The sequence below is a fragment of the Cydia pomonella genome, chromosome 16 (assembly GCF_033807575.1).
Source record: "Cydia pomonella isolate Wapato2018A chromosome 16, ilCydPomo1, whole genome shotgun sequence".
Classification (NCBI taxonomy): Eukaryota; Metazoa; Arthropoda; class Insecta; order Lepidoptera; family Tortricidae; genus Cydia; species Cydia pomonella.
Genome location: NC_084718.1, coordinates 11793647 through 11812279, shown reverse-complemented (window position 1 = coordinate 11812279; position 18633 = coordinate 11793647). Strand labels below are relative to the sequence as shown.

At 37.5% G+C, this 18633-nt stretch overlaps 1 protein-coding gene across 8 annotated transcripts in view; it reads left to right on the top strand.

Moving 5' to 3' along the window:
* LOC133526350 (long-chain-fatty-acid--CoA ligase 1) overlaps window positions 1-18419 on the top strand; it is a 79955-nt gene extending 61536 nt beyond the window's left edge. For all 8 annotated transcript variants that reach the window (XM_061862936.1, XM_061862937.1, XM_061862931.1 and 5 more), the window contains 12 exons: window positions 4252-4375; window positions 4959-5102; window positions 5297-5422; window positions 5795-5994; window positions 7156-7356; window positions 8734-8951; window positions 9450-9600; window positions 13055-13165; window positions 13626-13793; window positions 14282-14425; window positions 14689-14862; window positions 15587-18419. In XM_061862936.1, coding sequence (XP_061718920.1) covers window positions 4252-4375; window positions 4959-5102; window positions 5297-5422; window positions 5795-5994; window positions 7156-7356; window positions 8734-8951; window positions 9450-9600; window positions 13055-13165; window positions 13626-13793; window positions 14282-14425; window positions 14689-14862; window positions 15587-15724 — 1899 coding nt within the window. In that variant the 3' untranslated portion in view covers window positions 15725-18419. The remainder of the gene's footprint in view (window positions 1-4251; window positions 4376-4958; window positions 5103-5296; window positions 5423-5794; window positions 5995-7155; window positions 7357-8733; window positions 8952-9449; window positions 9601-13054; window positions 13166-13625; window positions 13794-14281; window positions 14426-14688; window positions 14863-15586) is intronic.
* Window positions 18420-18633: the final 214 nt, after the last annotated feature.

Here is an 18633-nt window from a genome sequence, read left to right as displayed (position 1 = left end):
GCACTTTTTTTTAAATTGATATATTTTTTTATTTTATTTTAATACGGTTATACTCGTTATTTTGACTACAAAAAATGAATTTGAGTTTGATCGAACCAATAACTTACGCGTAGTGAATGATGGTTGTAATGTTTTTATTTTAATTTTTCTACTTGTAACTCTTGTATGTTTATTATTTATCTACTTAATTAAAACAATGAGCAAAAGTTATTTCAGCATGAAAAAATAAGTTTTTTATTTTTTATTTAATAAGTGCATACGGTAGAAAAGTTCGCGTTATGTCAAAATATCCTTAATAATTGGTACTTAAATCACCTGCAAGGATATTACGGTATAAATTTAATTTTTGAAAAAAAAAAACAGTTTTACTCGTACGCTCCATACATTTGATTAAAACAAAAATTCACTACGCGTAGATTATTGGTTCGATCAAACTCTAATTAATTTTTTGTAGTCAAAGTAACAAGTATAACCGTATTACAAAAAAAAAATACAAAAAAAAAATTAAAAAAATACATCGATTAAAAAAAAAAGTGCACCCCGTAGGAAAATTCTAATTATGTGGAAAAATCAAGAATAATTGGTTTTAAAATCATCTGTCAGGATATTACGGTTAAATTTTATTTTCGGAGAAAACTCGATTTTTCTGATACGCGCCATACAAAGATTTAAAAAATATATATATAATTAATTATTTTTCCAACCAAATTAGCCAAGATTAATTTTTGGACATAATAAAACCCAACAAAAGCTATTCCAATAAAAAAAGTTCAAAATTAATACTTCGATTTCTATTTCTATGAAGGCCGATTTTCAGCCCACCGTGCGGCCGTCATCTTGGATTCCAAAGTGGTCATCATTTTCGAAATCTGCACTCCCTAAAACCTATAAAACGATATCCATGACGACTTTTAAGACAGAGTGCACGGCCGCCATCTTGGATTGCAAAATGGTCATCAGTTTCGAAATCTGCACTCCCTAAAACCTATAAAACGATATCCATGACGACTTTTTTGACAGAGTGCACGGCCACCATCTTGGATTCCAAAATGGTCATCAGTTTCGAAATCTGCACTCCCTAAAACCTATAAAACGATATCCATGACGACTTTTTTGACAGAGTGCACGGCCACCATCTTGGATTCCAAAATGGTCATCAATTTCGAAATCTGCACTCCCTAAAACCTATAAAACGATATCCATGATGACTTTTTTGACAAGAGTGCACGGCCACCATCTTGGATTCCAAAATGGTCATCAATTTCGAAATCTGCACTCCCTGAAACCTATGAAACGATATCCATGACGACTTTTATGACAAAGTGCACCGCCGCCATCTTGGATTCCAAAATGGTCATCAGTTTCGAAATCTGCACTTCCTAAAGCCTGTAAAACGATACCCATGACGACTTTTATGACATAGTGCACGGCCGCCATCTTGGATTCCAAAATGGTCATCATTTTCGAAATCTGCACTGTCTAAAACCTATAAAACGCCATCCATGACGACTTTTATGACAGAGTGCACGGCCGCCATCTTGGATTCCAAAATGGTCATCATTTTCGAAATCTGCACTCCCTAAAACCTATAAAACGATACCCATGACGACTTTTATGACATAGTGCACGGCCGCCATCTTGGATTCCAAAATGGTCATCATTTTCGAAATCTGCACTCCCTAAAACCTATAAAACGATATCCATGACGACTTTTATGACAGTGCACAGCCGCCATCTTGGATTCCAAAATGGTCATCATTTTCGAAATCTGCACTCCCTAAAACCTATAAAACTATATCCATGACGACTTTTATGACATAGTGCACGGCCGCCATCTTGGATTCCAAAATGGTCATCATTTTCGAAATCTGCACTCCCTAAAACCTATAAAACGATATCCATGACGACTTTTATGACAGAGTGCACGGCCGCCATCTTGGATTCCAAAATGGTCATCATTTTCGAAATCTGCACTCCCTAAAACCTATAAAATGATATCCATGACGACTATAATGACATAGTGCACGGCCGCCATGTTTGATTCCAAAATGGTCACCATTTTCGAAATCTGCACTCCCTAAAACTTACAAAACGATATCCATGACGACTTTTATGACGAGTGCACAGCCGCCATCTTGGATTCCAAAGTAGAAGTCTACTTGAAACGGTACCGTACGGTACCCTTTCAACTGTAGCGGTACCGTTTGAAAAATGTACCTATTACATTTTATTTATTCGGGTACCGTTACAGTTGTATAGTTTTTCAATTGATACCCTTAGTTTAGGTATCGGTCTTGTGCGATTTTATTCGGGTACCGTTAGCTTTGGATACCTATTCAATTGATACCCTTTGTGTACGTATCGGTCGTTTGCGAATTTATTCGGGTACCGTTACAGTTGTATAGCTTTTCAATTGATACCCTTAGTTTAGGTATCGGTCTTGTGCGATTTTATTCGGGTACCGTTAGCTTTGGATACCTATTCAATTGATACCCTTATCTTAGGTATCGGTCTTTTGCGATTTTATTCGGGTACCCTTAGCTTTGGATACCTATTCAATTGATACCTTTATTTTAGGTTACCGGTCTTTTGCGGTTTTTCAGTCCCTGATCGCAGGCACAGACCTATCCGGCATTCAGCCACGATTAAAAATTGTGTAAAAATATTTTAAACGGCTATTAAATCAATCAAATTAAATATTTATAAACATACAAAAAAATATAAACGTCAGTATTTTAAAAACAAAACTCATTTATTCCTGCTTGAAAAAAAAACATTGTGCCAAGTATGCCCATGGGCTAAATTAAAATTAAAAAAAAAACTATTAAGCCCGTGGGCATAATATAGCTCATGCCATCTCAGTATGCTGGCATACACTAACACCGTTTACGAGCAAGTGTGTTTAAATATATATGAAAAGTCTAATCTATAATATGTTTTAAGAGCAATAAATGGCAGTGACTTTGATGCAACTCGCTTTCAGCACCAAGGTCATTTCACTCAATTATAACTCTATAAATTTAAGTGGCGTTCGCCTAATGATTCCAGAAATAACGCAGGCGTTTCAACATGTCACTGTACCGGCTAAAAATACTCACTACTGTCGGCACATTTTTTAACTTGGCAACCGTTGACCACTTCCTTTTAACCTTGCGCATCAAATCCAAGATCAAGTTGCTTCATGCGAAAAAGAATGCATTATTATGAGCATCATCAATAATTATTTGACTAAAAGTAAATGTACAGTTAGATGAGTTCAAATATTATTTATCTACTGACTTCTTGATGTCTTGTCTAATATACATACTTGTGGGTTATCATTATTGTATATTCGAAGAGAAAACTAATCAATAGTGATGATTTTACGGTCGATAACAAATTTTGTATGAATGAACAAATTATCTGCAGCCAGGTAACTGTTTTAACAAACTTAGTTAAATACTCGTATATTGTATAATCCTAAATATTTTTTCACAAAGTTGAATCAGATTACCGCCCTTTTATGTAATAGGATTATGTTATATAAACTATAATGACATATCTCTATACCTAGTTTACATAACTGTCACTAATTTAAAGGAAAATATGTTTACATTTTGAACGGATTGAAACGAATTCTTGACATTAATAAAAACCTGACGTTGCATAAGAAAGTAATATTCTTTCAAGATCACAGTTTAATAACCCCATGACCTATAAAGAAATTATGCGCTAAGTAATGTACTATTCGTAATCTAATGCAGAGCTTGCCAAAATCGTTTGTATCTTTCCCACATGTGACTTTGACCAGTTCGTTGTTCCATTTATCATTGTCAGCGATAGCTATTTGTAATATACCGTAACATGTAAAATTAGTTCTCACTACAACTCAAAATACGGAGTTACCAGGCCAAACGCATAATGTCATTGGGTTAGCAGAGAGTTATTTACATGTTGTATTAGTGTGTAACATTCAGTGTTAGTTTGTTTGGCTGCATTTTTGAGGTCAATGGAAGCGTAAAATGTTTGAAATTTGCAATGGGCATATGTTGGACGAGGTGAATGGGTTTATAAATAACCCGTTTACAGCTGCAAGTTGCGTTAAAGAGATTACAACTGATTAGTTCTGTGTCGTGGGGATTCAGGCTAGCGACCTTTTTATAAACTTTCTTCGTCTAATAAAGTTTCAGTGATCTTATGCGTTAAAAATAGTTACATTAAAACATATTTCAATGTCAGGCATTTTTAACCGGCTTTTTTCTTTTGTTTCAGGGTCCAGAAATGGTCCGAGTGTCAAAATTCTACAAAGAAGCAAAAAATGGTCGATATCTCCGTTACCTTCATGAAGATACGCGTACTCTGTACGAAACTTTCCGCCGAGGAGTTAAAGAATCAAGTTAGTTTTTCTATTTTAACCCTATTTTGAATGTCGTTAATCAATCTTTATCTTTCGACATACCTATCATTGGTAAAAAGTTACTACTCTGCTTAAAGAATACGAGGCCTATAATTTAGCTTCATACGTACAATTAGATACACAGTCGTGACTCACTGCCTGCAGCCGTCGCCGCAAAATTCACAATTGCGAAGCAGGGAGTGCCCCAAGGCACAATTCTAGGGCCCACCTCATTTCCCTCCACGTTTCCGCTCGTTAACGATAAATACGATAATACACGTTTATTACAAAATATTGCTAACATGAACCTCATTGGCGAACTGGCTTGGGTACAGTTAAACGTATTGCTACTGAAGTAGTCGAGCCATTAATGTTTTTGCTATCTTATTGCCTCCGAGCCTTTTTGCGGAAAAAATTAAGCGGGTTTGTCCGTGGAATATTCCTTAGCAGTGTTGCATTGAGATGCATTTTTAGATCAACATGATAATAAATGTACGCGATAATATTTAACTTTGTTGCTTTAATGGAGGCAACGGGTTTTATGGTCAGTTTAAGTTAAAAGCTTGTTTAATTTACTCAACAGATAATGGCAACTGCCTCGGTTGGAGGGAAAGTCCAAATAAGCCTTACGTGTGGCAGAACTACAATGAGACCCTGCTGCGAGCGAAAAATTTTGGATCAGGACTTTTATGTCAAGGTCTTACACCGGGACAAAACACATTTATAGGTGAGATATTTTTTGTTGACATTTTTCTCGATGGAATCAAGCCAACAACCGACCGATTTAGCCTTCTTGGATGTTAGTCAGATCAATTAACAGGGAGTTTAAGCTTTTTGGTTTAGTGATATAATTATACTTTTACATGTTACATCACGTAATTTATTCACTGATCCTATCTGGATAAATGTTTTTTTTTTCAGGTATATACTCACAGAATTGTCCAGAATGGGTCATGACAGAACAAGGTGCCTATTGTTATTCAATGGTCATAGTGCCACTGTACGACACACTAGGAGCCAACGCATGTGCCTTTATTGTTAATCAGAGTAAGTATTTACTAATTCATACTAATATTTAGCGATTTAAATATTTCCCGGATAATTTATGTCTTTACTGATTCAACTATTTTAGTATAAAAAATTGCAAAACATATTATTATACCTTTTTGTTTTGAAAACTTTGGCTGTCGACTAGATCCTACAGAAACTAACTACGACTATTAAATTGTAATAGAAATATTTATCAGAAAATACCTATATAGAATTACTTTATGGGCTCGGATATAGTTGCTGAAGATGCAACCTGAATAACTCAGAATAAAAGCATTTGATAATATAGGTAGCAGGCAGATATTGTAAATAAGAAACTGAAAATCCGTGTTTTCAATTTTGTCTTTAATAACATTTGAATATTTCCAGCTGACATGTCGCTTGTCGTTTGCGAAGACGACAAGAAAGCGAACCTGCTGCTCGACCAGGCGCCGCGGTGCCTGCGGAAACTGATCACCATCAAGGAGGTGTCGCCTTCCACGCACCAGCGCGCCAAGAGCCGCGGCGTGGAGATCATCAAGTTCAGCGACGTCGAGTTCCAGGGGGCGCAGAAGGATCACCCGTGTGTCGTAAGTGATTTATAATATGTTTATGTATATGTGTGGCGGCCAAAGTAGCTGATTTCAAAGCTCGTCGGCGCTTAGATCTGGACGCCAAGCGCGACGATATAAAAGCCAGACTACCCGCGGCTATGCACTATAATTACGAAAATGGTGTGCTCACATGCCCGCAATGTTCGCGAACTTTTGGTAGCAAGATCGGCTACATCAGTCACTTGCGAGCACACCACAGACAGCAACGGAGTTGATAGCAGTCGCCGTGGCCGAATCGGCCGTGGAGTTATTATTATAATATGTTTAATAGTTTTTGTTGTTGTAATATTGTGATTTAAGTTTCTTGATTGCGTTAAAAAATTAGAACTTAACTATACCCTAGAATGAAACTAAGCTTTCTAGTTTTTTGGATTATATAAATCTGTTGTTTTCGAGATTAAAAAACAAACATTGTTAATTTTAGGTCGTTTTTTTGCCACTACATTTGGATAGGTACATTTAGTATTTCGTTATGGTTTTTCTATGTATTTGTAATCTGGTATATGTGCGCGTTTTTAATTAAATGAAATACCATAGAGCAACGACAATATACGATATTTACAGTAACAGCCAGCATATAGTAAGTAAGTAAGTAAATATTCTTTATTGCACCACAAAGAAGACAAATTAAAAAAACAGATTTACAATGTAAAGAAAGGTAGCAACAGGCGGTCTTATCGCTGTAAGCGATCTCTTCCAGACAACCTTATGCCAGCATATAGTAAAACGCTTTGAATAAAATATTTGTATTGCTCTATTGTATGCTATAAAAGCTGTAAGTATTGAACACATCATTATAAAGAAAATATTCTAACAATTTCTCGCAGATGGCTGGGAATTAAAAAAATCGTGTCTCTAGTCTCGTACATTCTCAGACAGAAAAAGAAATGAAATATTCAATTCTGCATTTCTTTACTGGAGAGCTAACAATGGATTGGCATTCCTAGAAACCAACCGCGACTATATTTTGCAAAGTAAATAATTTAAATTGTTTGTTAGAAACGACTCGGTAATATAATACACTCGGTTTCCAAGAAATGTTTTTGTAAGTTTTCAAACCTAGTGAGAGACTCAAAAAGCCTTTATCAAACAGCGAGCCCAAATAGCTGAATTTATCAATGGATATTCTATTTCCAGCCGCCTAAACCCGAGAGCCTCTGCACGATTTGCTACACGTCCGGCACGACGGGCATGCCCAAGGGCGTGATGCTCACCCACGAGAACGTAGTAGCATCCATGTGCAGCGTCATCATGCAGCTCGGCGAGCACCGGCCCGCCAAGACAGATGTCATGATCTCCTTCCTGCCGCTCGCACATATGCTGGAGCGATGCTGTGAGGTGAGTCATTGCTAAGATTGTTTTTCAAGGCACCAATACATATGTATACAAAAGCATCTAAATGAGAAATTCAGTCAATTTGGGAAATCGGTAGTTATCTTTTACATTAATCAGGAAATTACGGAGTAACCTGATTAGGATTTGAAAAATCAACATTATTTAATCATCGCCATCAAACTATCGAAAGGAAAATTACTATGAAAATGCTTAGTAGTCAATCATCGTGTATGCATTTGCGAATGGGTGGCTAACGCATAGTGCTATAAATAAATACCCATCATTGTTCAAGTTCAGCAAATTGTATGAACCGTAACCATGACTCTTGGCAGTTTCTCAATATTTGCTTTCCAAGGTTTGCATTAAGCTGTCATCTAATTAGTGTTTATTAATCATTAGTGGTTACTAATCATAAACCATTTATTTGAAACTATGTCAACAAATATTCCTACCTTGAAGAGAGATGTATAAATATTCCTACCTTGAGAGATGGACCCGGGTACGTCCTTAAACTACGTCCACAAGAGAGATATGGGCATTGTGAATGTCATCTCGCTCTGTGTGGTAGGGTACAGCACAGCGGATGTCATTCCAGATCTAGAGCAGAGCCCAACTGGGGAAGTACCTCCACCTAACAGAAAATCGCAGCCAAATAACACTAGACCCTACTCATAGTGTTGTGTTCCTGCCGGTAAGGTTGCCAGAGCTCAACGAGGGGCGGGAGGGGGTTAGGGTCGGCAACGCGCATGTAACTCCTCTGGAGTTGCAGGCGTACTTAGGCTACGGATACTGCTTACCATCAGGCGGGCCGTATGCTTGTTTGCCACCGACATAGAATAAAAAAAAAGATGTGTAAAGAAACCATTAATTTAATTGAATCTTACGTTTTTTATTTTGTATTTTGAGAAATTGTAGCGAGCGGTCGATATGGTAAATTAAAAGGAACGATAAAAGAGTGCGTACACCTTCATTGTTATTCAATAACGTTTTACAGGTAAGTTACCTGCGTCATGCCTATTTATGGCAAGATCTGATGTTTTGAAAGCATTTTAAGACTGATTACCTATATTTCACGATTGTAATGATTAGATTAAGAAAGCTTTAATCCACTAGAGATCATGAACAATGACTTTGACCGAATTAGTGACATTTTTACGAACTGTTTTTACTTGCCCTGACTGGTGTGCATTCTGAGATAAAATAGGCACCTAACTCGTCGAGTCGAATAGAGTAGGCGTGGAGGGTTAGTAAATCCGATGGTCCATAAATGACGGCTATCAGAATTACTGAGGTTCTTCTAGTTTCTCAAAAATATTATGTGATGAGACTGACTAAAACATACCTTGAGTAGTTACTATAGTATTTAAACTCTCGTTTCAGAATGCTCTATACATGGTAGGAGGAGCTGTCGGCTTCTACAGCGGCGACATCAGGCGGCTCGCCGACGATCTACAGTGCCTGAAGCCCACGATGATGCCCGCGGTGCCGCGGCTCCTCAACCGCCTCTACGACAAGGCCCAGTCAGAGATCTCCAGCTCCAAGATCAAGAAGATGCTCTTCAACATGGCTTTGTCTGCGAAGGAATCAGAGTTGAAGAGGTATTATAGTCTGTTCTTGCTTTTTAGATAAAGGGAAGAGTGGTCACTGTCCACAGTGGTAACATATTACAGAGATTTCCTGCTATAAGATCAAGAATTTGCCCTTCAACATGGCTTAGTCTGCGAAGGCTTTATACATGCATGGTAGGAACACAGATATCTAGAGTACATAATGAGTAGATGACATAACACGGCTTTTGTAGATGGTGGCGATCTCAGATAGCTCCTGTAGAAGCCCTCAAAGCCGGAAATATTTGGAAAGTTATAACTTGCTTACTTTTAATAGCCTTAGTTTTTTAAATTGTATTACAGTTTCTGCTTGAAATTCCTTTCTTTGTCGTCCCGAAAAACTCAACTTCATTTGTTAACGATATAGCCTTGACACGACTCGCAATTCACCTCGTGCACCAATAAGCGCGAGCAATCGTACATTATAACAAAATCGGAATACCTGGGCTGTATGCAACGTCTCGCTGATTCATCATTCGTCGTTCCCAGGGGCATCATCCGCGGCGACTCGGTGTGGGACAAGCTGGTGTTCCGCAAGGTGCGCGAGGGCATGGGCGGGCGGCTGCGCATCATGGTGGTGGGCTCGGCGCCGCTCGCCGGCAACGTGCTCACCTTCGCGCGCTGCGCCCTCGGCTGCCTGGTGACTACCATTATTACTTTCTCCAGCTCTAGGGGACTAGATAACCCAAAACTTTTGGCTAATTTTGAAACCGACCACCAATTTTACCCATCAAGGAATTTGATTTAGTACCGTACCTTGTCACAGTGACGATAATATGAGTTGCCGGAATTTTGTCACTGGTACAGTCATGTCTAAAAACATCGATACAATCGAAGTGTCAAAAATATGTATACACTTTACGGCCCGTATATTAGGATAAAATAAAACATATTTTTGCCACTTTGTCCGTATTGATATTTTCAGACGTGACCGTACCTATGAAGTGTCACAGAAACCGAATTCCTTGACTGCATAACACGTCTTCACGTTGTGACATCTTTTATGTAATTTACCCGAATGTTTTTATGTGCACTTCACTAAAAATTTGAAGCGATCCGCCTGGTATGTGATATTTTTACACCTACATTAACGTCAGTTTTAATTCATCATCAGACAGCTTCTTGCTACAATGCGTCTGTTGTTTAATATTTTTACACATTAACGTCAGACGGCATAAAATGCCACTTCCTCCGCTACCTACTCAGTTTCTGTCAAGAATAAAACGTCTATGTTTTAATGCAGTTACCCACCCTTACATAAAACTTGAGATTTCAGTCTTCATTCTCATCTTTCATAATTTAAGACCTAAATTTTAATAAATACATGAAAAATGCACCTAGACAAAAAAAGTAACTTTATTTTTTGTGGCCTTGAATTAGATTACTCTAGATAGAGCTTTTGAAAACCATTGTACATGAAACTGACATTACTGATTATCCAGTATTATTCAATTCACAAACAGTTGGTTATTATGGACCAGATTTTCGATCAATATTATTTTTATGATATACGTATAATTGAGTAAACACATAAACGTCATGCGGTTTGTATTAAGGAAAACTACCGGAGTTCTCAACGCCTGTGGTCATGAAGACGCTAAAATAAACATTACTTTAGTATATCCGAAATATCTTTACAGTCATAATATTTTGAATCACGAGTAATATCTACTTATCTAAGAATAGATAATTCGGCAATAAATATATACCGACTTTACTCTGATCTTGAAACCTCGTAGTGAATCAACTTCACTTTGAAAGCATTCCTTCTAATTTATTATGGCGTAGAAGAAACGTTTCTCATAATCATACATGCTGTGAAACAGGTACTTTACCTGCATATGTTAACATCGGCACACATAAAAATTAACTGTTATAGGGACCAATTTTAGGGTTCCGTACCCATAGGGTAAAACGGGACCTTATTACTAAGACTCCGTTGTCCGTCCGTCTGTCCGTCTATCACCAGGCTGTATCTTAGGAACCGTGATACGAGGGCGGAGTGATAAGTCTGGTAAAAATTAAACAATTTTTATTTGTTGACCAAAGTAAATATTTATTTTTCAACGTAGTCTCCATCTAACTCACAGCACTTATTCCATCGTGTTTCTAGCTTTTCGATCCCCTCCGTATAGTATGATTTCTCCAACCCTTCGAAATATTTACTCATTAGTTTCTTCGATGACTTCCTCGTTGGAACTAAACCTTTTTCCGCCAAGCCATTTCTTCAAGTTTGGGAAAAGAAAATAGTCGCAGGGGGCCAAGTCTGGAGAATAAGGCGGGTGTGGGAGCAATTCGTAACGTTTTTCGTGTATTTTAGCCATAGCAAGTGCACAAGTGTGCACCCGTGCGTTGTTTTGGTGAAAAAGGATTTTCTTCTTCGCCAAATGCGGTCGTTTTTTCAATAAAACTTCATGAAATCGCTGCAGCAAATTAGCATAATATTCGCCGTTGATTGTTTTGCCTTTTTGAAGATAATCAATATATATTATACCACGGGCATCCCAGAAGACAGTAACCTTAACTTTGTTCGCCGATAAAACTGCTTTGGCCTTCTACGGTGCGAGTTCACCTAAGCAATCCATTGTTTTGACTGTTCCTTGGTTTCTGGTGTATGATGATGGATCCAGGTTTCGTCGACAGTTATAAAACGTCGCAAGAAATCATTTATTACGCCTAAACTTCGCCAGACAGTCCCCTGAAATGGTTACTCTAGTGCGTTTTTGATCACCCGTGAGTAAACGCGGCACCCAACGTACGGGCGGATAGCTTTTTCATATCCAAATAATTATGTAGGATATTACGAACCCGTTCGCCTGAGATGCTTACTATATCAGCTATTTCACGGACTTTTACTCTGCGGTCATTCAATACGATATCGTGGATTTTGGTGATCATCTCTCGTGTAGTGACTTCAACTGGGCGTCCGGGTCTGTCGGCGTCAATAGTGCTTGTACGACCGCAACGAAAATCCGTAAACCACTTGTGAATCATCTTAATCGATGGAGCGGAGTCCCCATAATATTTACCTAATTTTTTTTGTATCCGTAATAGTTTTTTTTCGCAAAAAATAATGTTTAATCAGAACACGAAACTCACTTTTCTTCATGTTTGCAAACCGCATAGGTAGCAATTTTTTTTTTATAATTGTCAAAAAAAAAGTGTGCATGCGAACTGGCTGAAAATATACAATTTACCTTCAAAAAGGTTCTATTACAAATTACCATTATTAAATTTGTGAAAATAATAGTTTGAATATAATTTTTACCAGACTTATCACTCAACCCTCGTAGTTAGACAGTTGACATTCTCACACAAGATGTATTTCTGTTGCCGCTATAACAACAAATACTAAAAAGTACGGAAACCTCGGTGGGCGAGTCCAACTCACACTTGTCCGGTTTTTACACTAGTGCAATAATTAGCACATCACGCAACTACTTATGACGAAAATTTAAAGGGTCGTCATATGTACTGTAAAGCGTCGTACGATACATCTACGATACTCCTTTCAGTCGTGTTTTAATTATCGCCACTCGTTTCGAATTTCATATTCTTCGCACTGGTTTCGTAATGTAAATGTATTATAGCTCTCTTTGTCAAATTCAGTACCAGAACAATATGCTACTGCAAACTAGTTGGAAAATTGAGTATTTTTATGTTACAAAATCTTCAATAATCTCGTATGTCTCATCTCAAGCACACACACACAGTTTTTACCTATTTTTTGGCTAGTGTATAACATTTCCAGTGGCCTAGGGGTTATGACGTTAGCCGCGACAACTAAAGATGTCGGTTGAACCACTAATGTCGAAAAGAAGTATCCACTTAGGGCGGCACGTATTGCAACCCTATGAGGTACAGAACATTACGGCCCAAAGAATCTGGAATTTCCTGGATTCAACGGGCATTAGTAACGAACTTTAAAGGGCTGTCACAATAGATCACTACTTGGTCAACGTGGCACTTAAAGGCCCACAAACTCCAATAATAATAAATAATAATAAGACGTCGGTTAAAATCCGGCCTCGGCTATTAGAAGGCTGGGTCACTTTTTGTAAGTATTTGAGTTCATAACATCATTGTTTTTTCAGATCGTGGAAGGCTACGGTCAGACGGAATGCACCGCGCCGGTGACTCTAACCGTTCAGGGCGACCACGTGCCTGAACACGTCGGGCCTCCCGTCGCTTGTAACAAAGTGAAGGTGATTACAGATTGATAAATATATTAGCTTATTTGTTTTTTAGTTTGACTAGGCCATAGTGAACTAAAGTAGGAAGGAGAATGAGATGTCAAGCCAGACAGGGTACCAATGTCGCAAAAAAAAACTCTCCAACTCGGGCATTAACACGGGCCCGCTTTTATCGATCTTTTATATACCAACCAACTCGCGAGCAAGCGATTAGTCGTTTCTCCAGTCTCATATTTGGTTCAACAATAACTAGAACAAGAACTCTAGAAAGAGACTGTATTGGCGATAAGTATGCGAGAAAGATTTCAGGGCATTTCATTTGAGATCCGATATTTCCTACCCATAACAAGGCGCAAATGGCAGGCCTCGGAAGGAATGGAAAGAAAAGTTTATCTACCCTCGAAATCTTGCAGCTATTCTTAAGAAAGAGATGTGTACTGTCGTACCTAACTTGTGATGATTTCATACGCAGCTTGTGGATGTGCCCGAAATGGAGTACTACGCGGCGCAGGGCCACGGCGAGGTGTGCGTGCAGGGCGCTAACGTGTTCAAGGGCTACTTCAAGGAGCCCGAGAAGACCGGCGAGGTCATCGACCACGACGGCTGGCACCACACCGGCGACATCGGCAAGTGGCTGCCGGTGAGTTCCTCCGCATTCAGTAGGTGACGTCCGGCTTGCGCACACGCTCTAAGTGGAGTTACTGTATATGTGAGGTGTCAACGCGTTTGAGGAGGAGCTTAGTGATTTTTGTTCATTGGCTACGATATTTCGAAAGAGACTACTATTGAAAAAATATTTGACTGACCTGTTTTGAAAAGTTAAAAAAAAAAACATTTAGTTAGTTAAGTCCGTTAAATTAGTACATTACGATACAAGTGCGAAAAATAGGAAATTCGAAACGAGTGGCGATAAATTAAAACACGACCGAAGGGAGTGTTTTAAATCGACACGAGTTGCGAATTACCTATTCGCACATGTGTCGTACAACGTTTTACAGTACATATGGCCCTTTAAATGTTCGACACAGTAACGTAATATGCTACTTCTCGCACTAGTGCTATAAAGTAGCCCCATATGTACTGTAAAAGTAGTTTATTTAAGTACTTATTGGCTTCCTTGTCTTTCAGAATGGCACCTTGAAAATCATTGACAGGAGAAAACACATTTTCAAACTGTCACAAGGCGAATACATAGTTCCTGAGAAAATAGAAAATATTTACATAAGAAGTCAATATGTCGAACAAATATTTGTTCATGGAGAATCATTAAAGGTAATTTGTTTTTTTTCTTATATTATATTACTAAGTCCCAGGACTTAAACCTCTCGGCGAGTCTTACACACAGTGCGTAAATGCATTCCTTCTCCGTCAAAAAAAACTGAAATTATCCCTTCCAATGATATGGGTAACACATTTTTCTATTGTCGTGGTGTCGTGATGTATTGTATAAATAATTAAATAAAAATAGCGTATAGTTCAATGTGATAAGTTATTTTCTGATGTGATAGTATTATATTGCTTACTGGTATTTCCAGTCGTGCATAGTGGCGATCGTGGTGCCCGACGTGGACGTGGTGAAGTGCTGGGCGCTGGAGCGCGGCATCAAGGGCACGTTCTCGGCGCTGTGCGAGAACCCCACCGTCAAGAAGATGATCCTCGACGACATGCTGCAGTGGGGCCGCAACGCCTCGCTCAAGACCTTCGAGCAGGTCAGTGCCGGTGCCGTATTGTCTTGTTGCCGGTGTCCAATGGATGGGTTGCCGAACAAATCGATGGCGCTGGGGATCATGCCAAACTCTCTCCGTTTTTTATTTGCTATACTGAACCGTAGAACGACATACACATGCGACATATGTGCAGGTTGCAGAAAATTTCCAAAATATTTGAAAAGTTCTCTGAAATATCAGGAAAATCTCACACCGAGAAAGGAAACTTTCATTTTGGAAGTGAAAAATTTCGTTGCCCGTACAATATGAGAAGGTTTCGAAATTTTGCCATGTGAAAATTTCGCAATTTTAAAAAGTTTCCGATGGCACCTCACGCACTATGTAGAACCATCGTTTTGAATGAACCAACGTTAAAGAGTCTGTACTACTGGCCTGATTTTACATTGATTAGTGTTAAGGTGGTATTAAGTGAGAGTTCATACATACATTTGCTACCTACGTTTAGTAGCAAAAGTATGTACTCGCACTGAACACTAATCAATGTGTAAATAGGCCGTAAAGATAACTGCGAGTTTTTGGTAAACATTTAAAAGTACGTATGCGGTACGATTTAAATTAAAAAGAACAGACAATTTTTCACATTGAATTCTCATCCGAATCGATTTAAAATTCCCTTTCTTTTTAATTTTTCTAATTTAGTCGTAACGTCCTTTAAATTTAAGCATTTAATTAAAGCCTTTTTCAAACATGATATTTTTGTTTATAGGTAAAGGATATCTACTTGCACCCAGACCCATTCTCGGTGCAAAACGGCCTACTCACCCCCACCATGAAGGCGAAGAGGCCAGAAATCAGGAACTACTTCAAACCCCAGATAGAGGACATGTACAAACAGCTCGAATAACACTAGCATACACTAGCTAATTATGTTTATCACAAACTATTTGTGACGTTGCAGCTACACTGGGCTGTTTTAATAAAATAGAGTTTGATAATAAAAAATAAAATTAAAGATATTATTAGATGTAAGTGGACACACCGCTACAAGTGCATCCATTTTATTAAAACGGTCCAGATCATTAGACTAAACTGTGATGTATAACATCACTATACTCTTTAGTATCCTATCACAGTACAATGTGTTCTTTATAATTTATAATTGTAGTCACTTTTCACTTTCTTAATAATATCGTTTTACTGTTGATAAGCGTAAATCAGAATGGCGGTGTCATGGAAAAGTATAGTGACAGTATTTAATGATATTTTTTAAAACTGCTTCGAAATGATCACGAGGTATTTAGTCAAAAGCTTTGGCAAAATTAAGAAATTTTAAGCCAATGTAGTTCCGGATAGTTTGGTAGTTAAATCTGCTTTCCTTCCGATAGCAATAATGAGGAGCGTTGTGCCTCGGATAGTCAATTAATATCTTTCATCGTTTTTGTATCTTTCTGGTGATCTGACTTAATCACAATCAAATTCACTCACGAGTAGTGCATACACAAAATTATCGTCGGTATTATGGTGGGCTAGTATTTTATTTCGTTAATAGACAGAAATATTGCAAAACCGTCCGAATTTCTATGAGGCATCATAATCAAGGCTCGGAAAAATGCCCGTCGTTTTGAAAACATAACCCTATTCCTCATAACAGAGACTTCTTTATACCAATGTCAACGATTAAATATGGCCCAATGATGTGCGTAGACTCTGCACGAACATTTGCGACTCGTAAATGGGTCCTAAAATGTGGTTGTTTTTAAAATGACGGGCGTGTTTCCGAGGCTTGATCATAATATACTTAAAAGGAAAAGAAAAGAAACTGTACTCACCTTCTAATCTTTATTATTAGTGTCATCTGTTTATATCCGCATTCTATCTTTCATGACTATCCTTAGAACATAAATATTCAATTACATCAGTGATATGCATGTCACTAACAATAATAGATTAAAATTAATTAAAATCTTAAGCAATACTTTTGACAGGTTAGTAAATGTATGAGATGGAGGACATAGAAAGCATTCTCGAAAGTCTGCTTGGTTATTTGGAATAATGTTACTAAGCAGCTTGCGGAAAATCTTCATTTTAACCGAATTTGATGTGAAATAAAAATAACCCCTTTCCAGAACTAAGCCATACTTAGTTTGGTGTTGAGGTTTGTATGTCATGACAAATTTGATTTAAGTGAACTTTTTATTGTTGAAGAAAGTTATCCTATAGGTAGGCTTTTTATAGCTATAGAAGGTAATATATTGTGGTGGCAAATCAACGTTGAAGGAAAAAAGTGAGCACATCTATACATGTTATCTATAGGTACTGCGACTTACTCAAAATAATTAAACAAGACTAATACCCACATTTTAGCTGTAACGTTTTTGGAAACAATATTCACTGCTTAGAGTCACATTATAAAACAAATTGTAATAAATTTATACATAGAAAAAATCATTTCGACAGCGCGTCTAGCTTGCAGTATGTAAATATGGTGTAGCAGTTTTATTTTCCTGAAGAATATCATCCTTGATGGGATTTAAAGGTTTCGAAAAAACCAATTGTTTGAAAAATAGTAAAATGGAACCATTAATTTTTTTTCTTGTGATATCGGAAGCATAAGTTTAAATTGTCAATAAGCCATAATGCATAATGCACATACACTTTTGGAAAGTTATTTGTAACTTACCATGAGTTTTATAGCTTATTTTCAGTGTATGAAATCAATATACATATGATGACTTGTAGTGTAAGTAGGGAATACTCGTATTTTGAGCTGTGCCTTCTACCAGATCCTTCACCAAAAGTTACTATGTACTGTTGTGTTGCAACCATTTTTGTGTTTCTATCCGGCGTAACTATTTACTATAAAATATCATGGAGAAGCCCCAACATATTTTGAAAACAAAAGCATGTTTTGAATATGAAAAACTGCATTCAAATGATTAAAATAAACAACGTGAACGTTGGTTAGTAAAACAAAAATGGGTGCATAATACATACGATAATACTAAACACTACGTACTTAAAGAAAAAATGGACAGAAAATTACAACTAAGAGGCAAAAACATAGATACTAAAAGAAATATCCTTTTATGTCTACAAAAACAACTACGAAATGTCAGTCGACCAACAGTCGACAGTCAGTGTTGGCGACGGAATATACCGAATATATTTTTATTTTTAATTTCTTTCTGAATATTGCTGAGTGGATTTAAGTGAAATGTGTGACTAGCGGGTGAATCTCTGTTTGTTTGATCGTGATTAAACTGTCGATTGCCTTATTTTTAAATTAGGTGGTATAATATTGTACCCAAAGTAAACTATAATCGTAAAGATAAAATAAATAGTAGGATTCGAAAGCAAGTTAGTCGACAGTTTAAAAGTAGACGTTGACCGTATATCTCCTTAAAATAACTGAAATTTTGGAACATGTATAGGTCAAAGTATTCGCACTTTGTTAGTATAATTTTGTATCGTGTATGCTATCCGATTGGTTCAGCTTTGAGCAGAACGCGGGGCGCGTTTCATGTTGTTCAAACCAAAATTTTGTTGTTATTGGTGCAAGTTGCTACAATAATTTATTTTTAATAAAAATTGAAATAATTCGCGTGTTTTTTATTGCTTCACCCTTCACTTTATTATTGTGATCGTAAATTACGTAGTTAATTTACCTACTTTAGCTCGTAAAATTCCGATTGTAAATTGAGTTTGAATTTCGAAAGATTATTATCTTATCCACTCACATGATTCCGATTTTAACGATAGGTGCCCTGAATTGCTCTGCCATTTCGCAGATACGACGGCACAGTGTCGTGATAT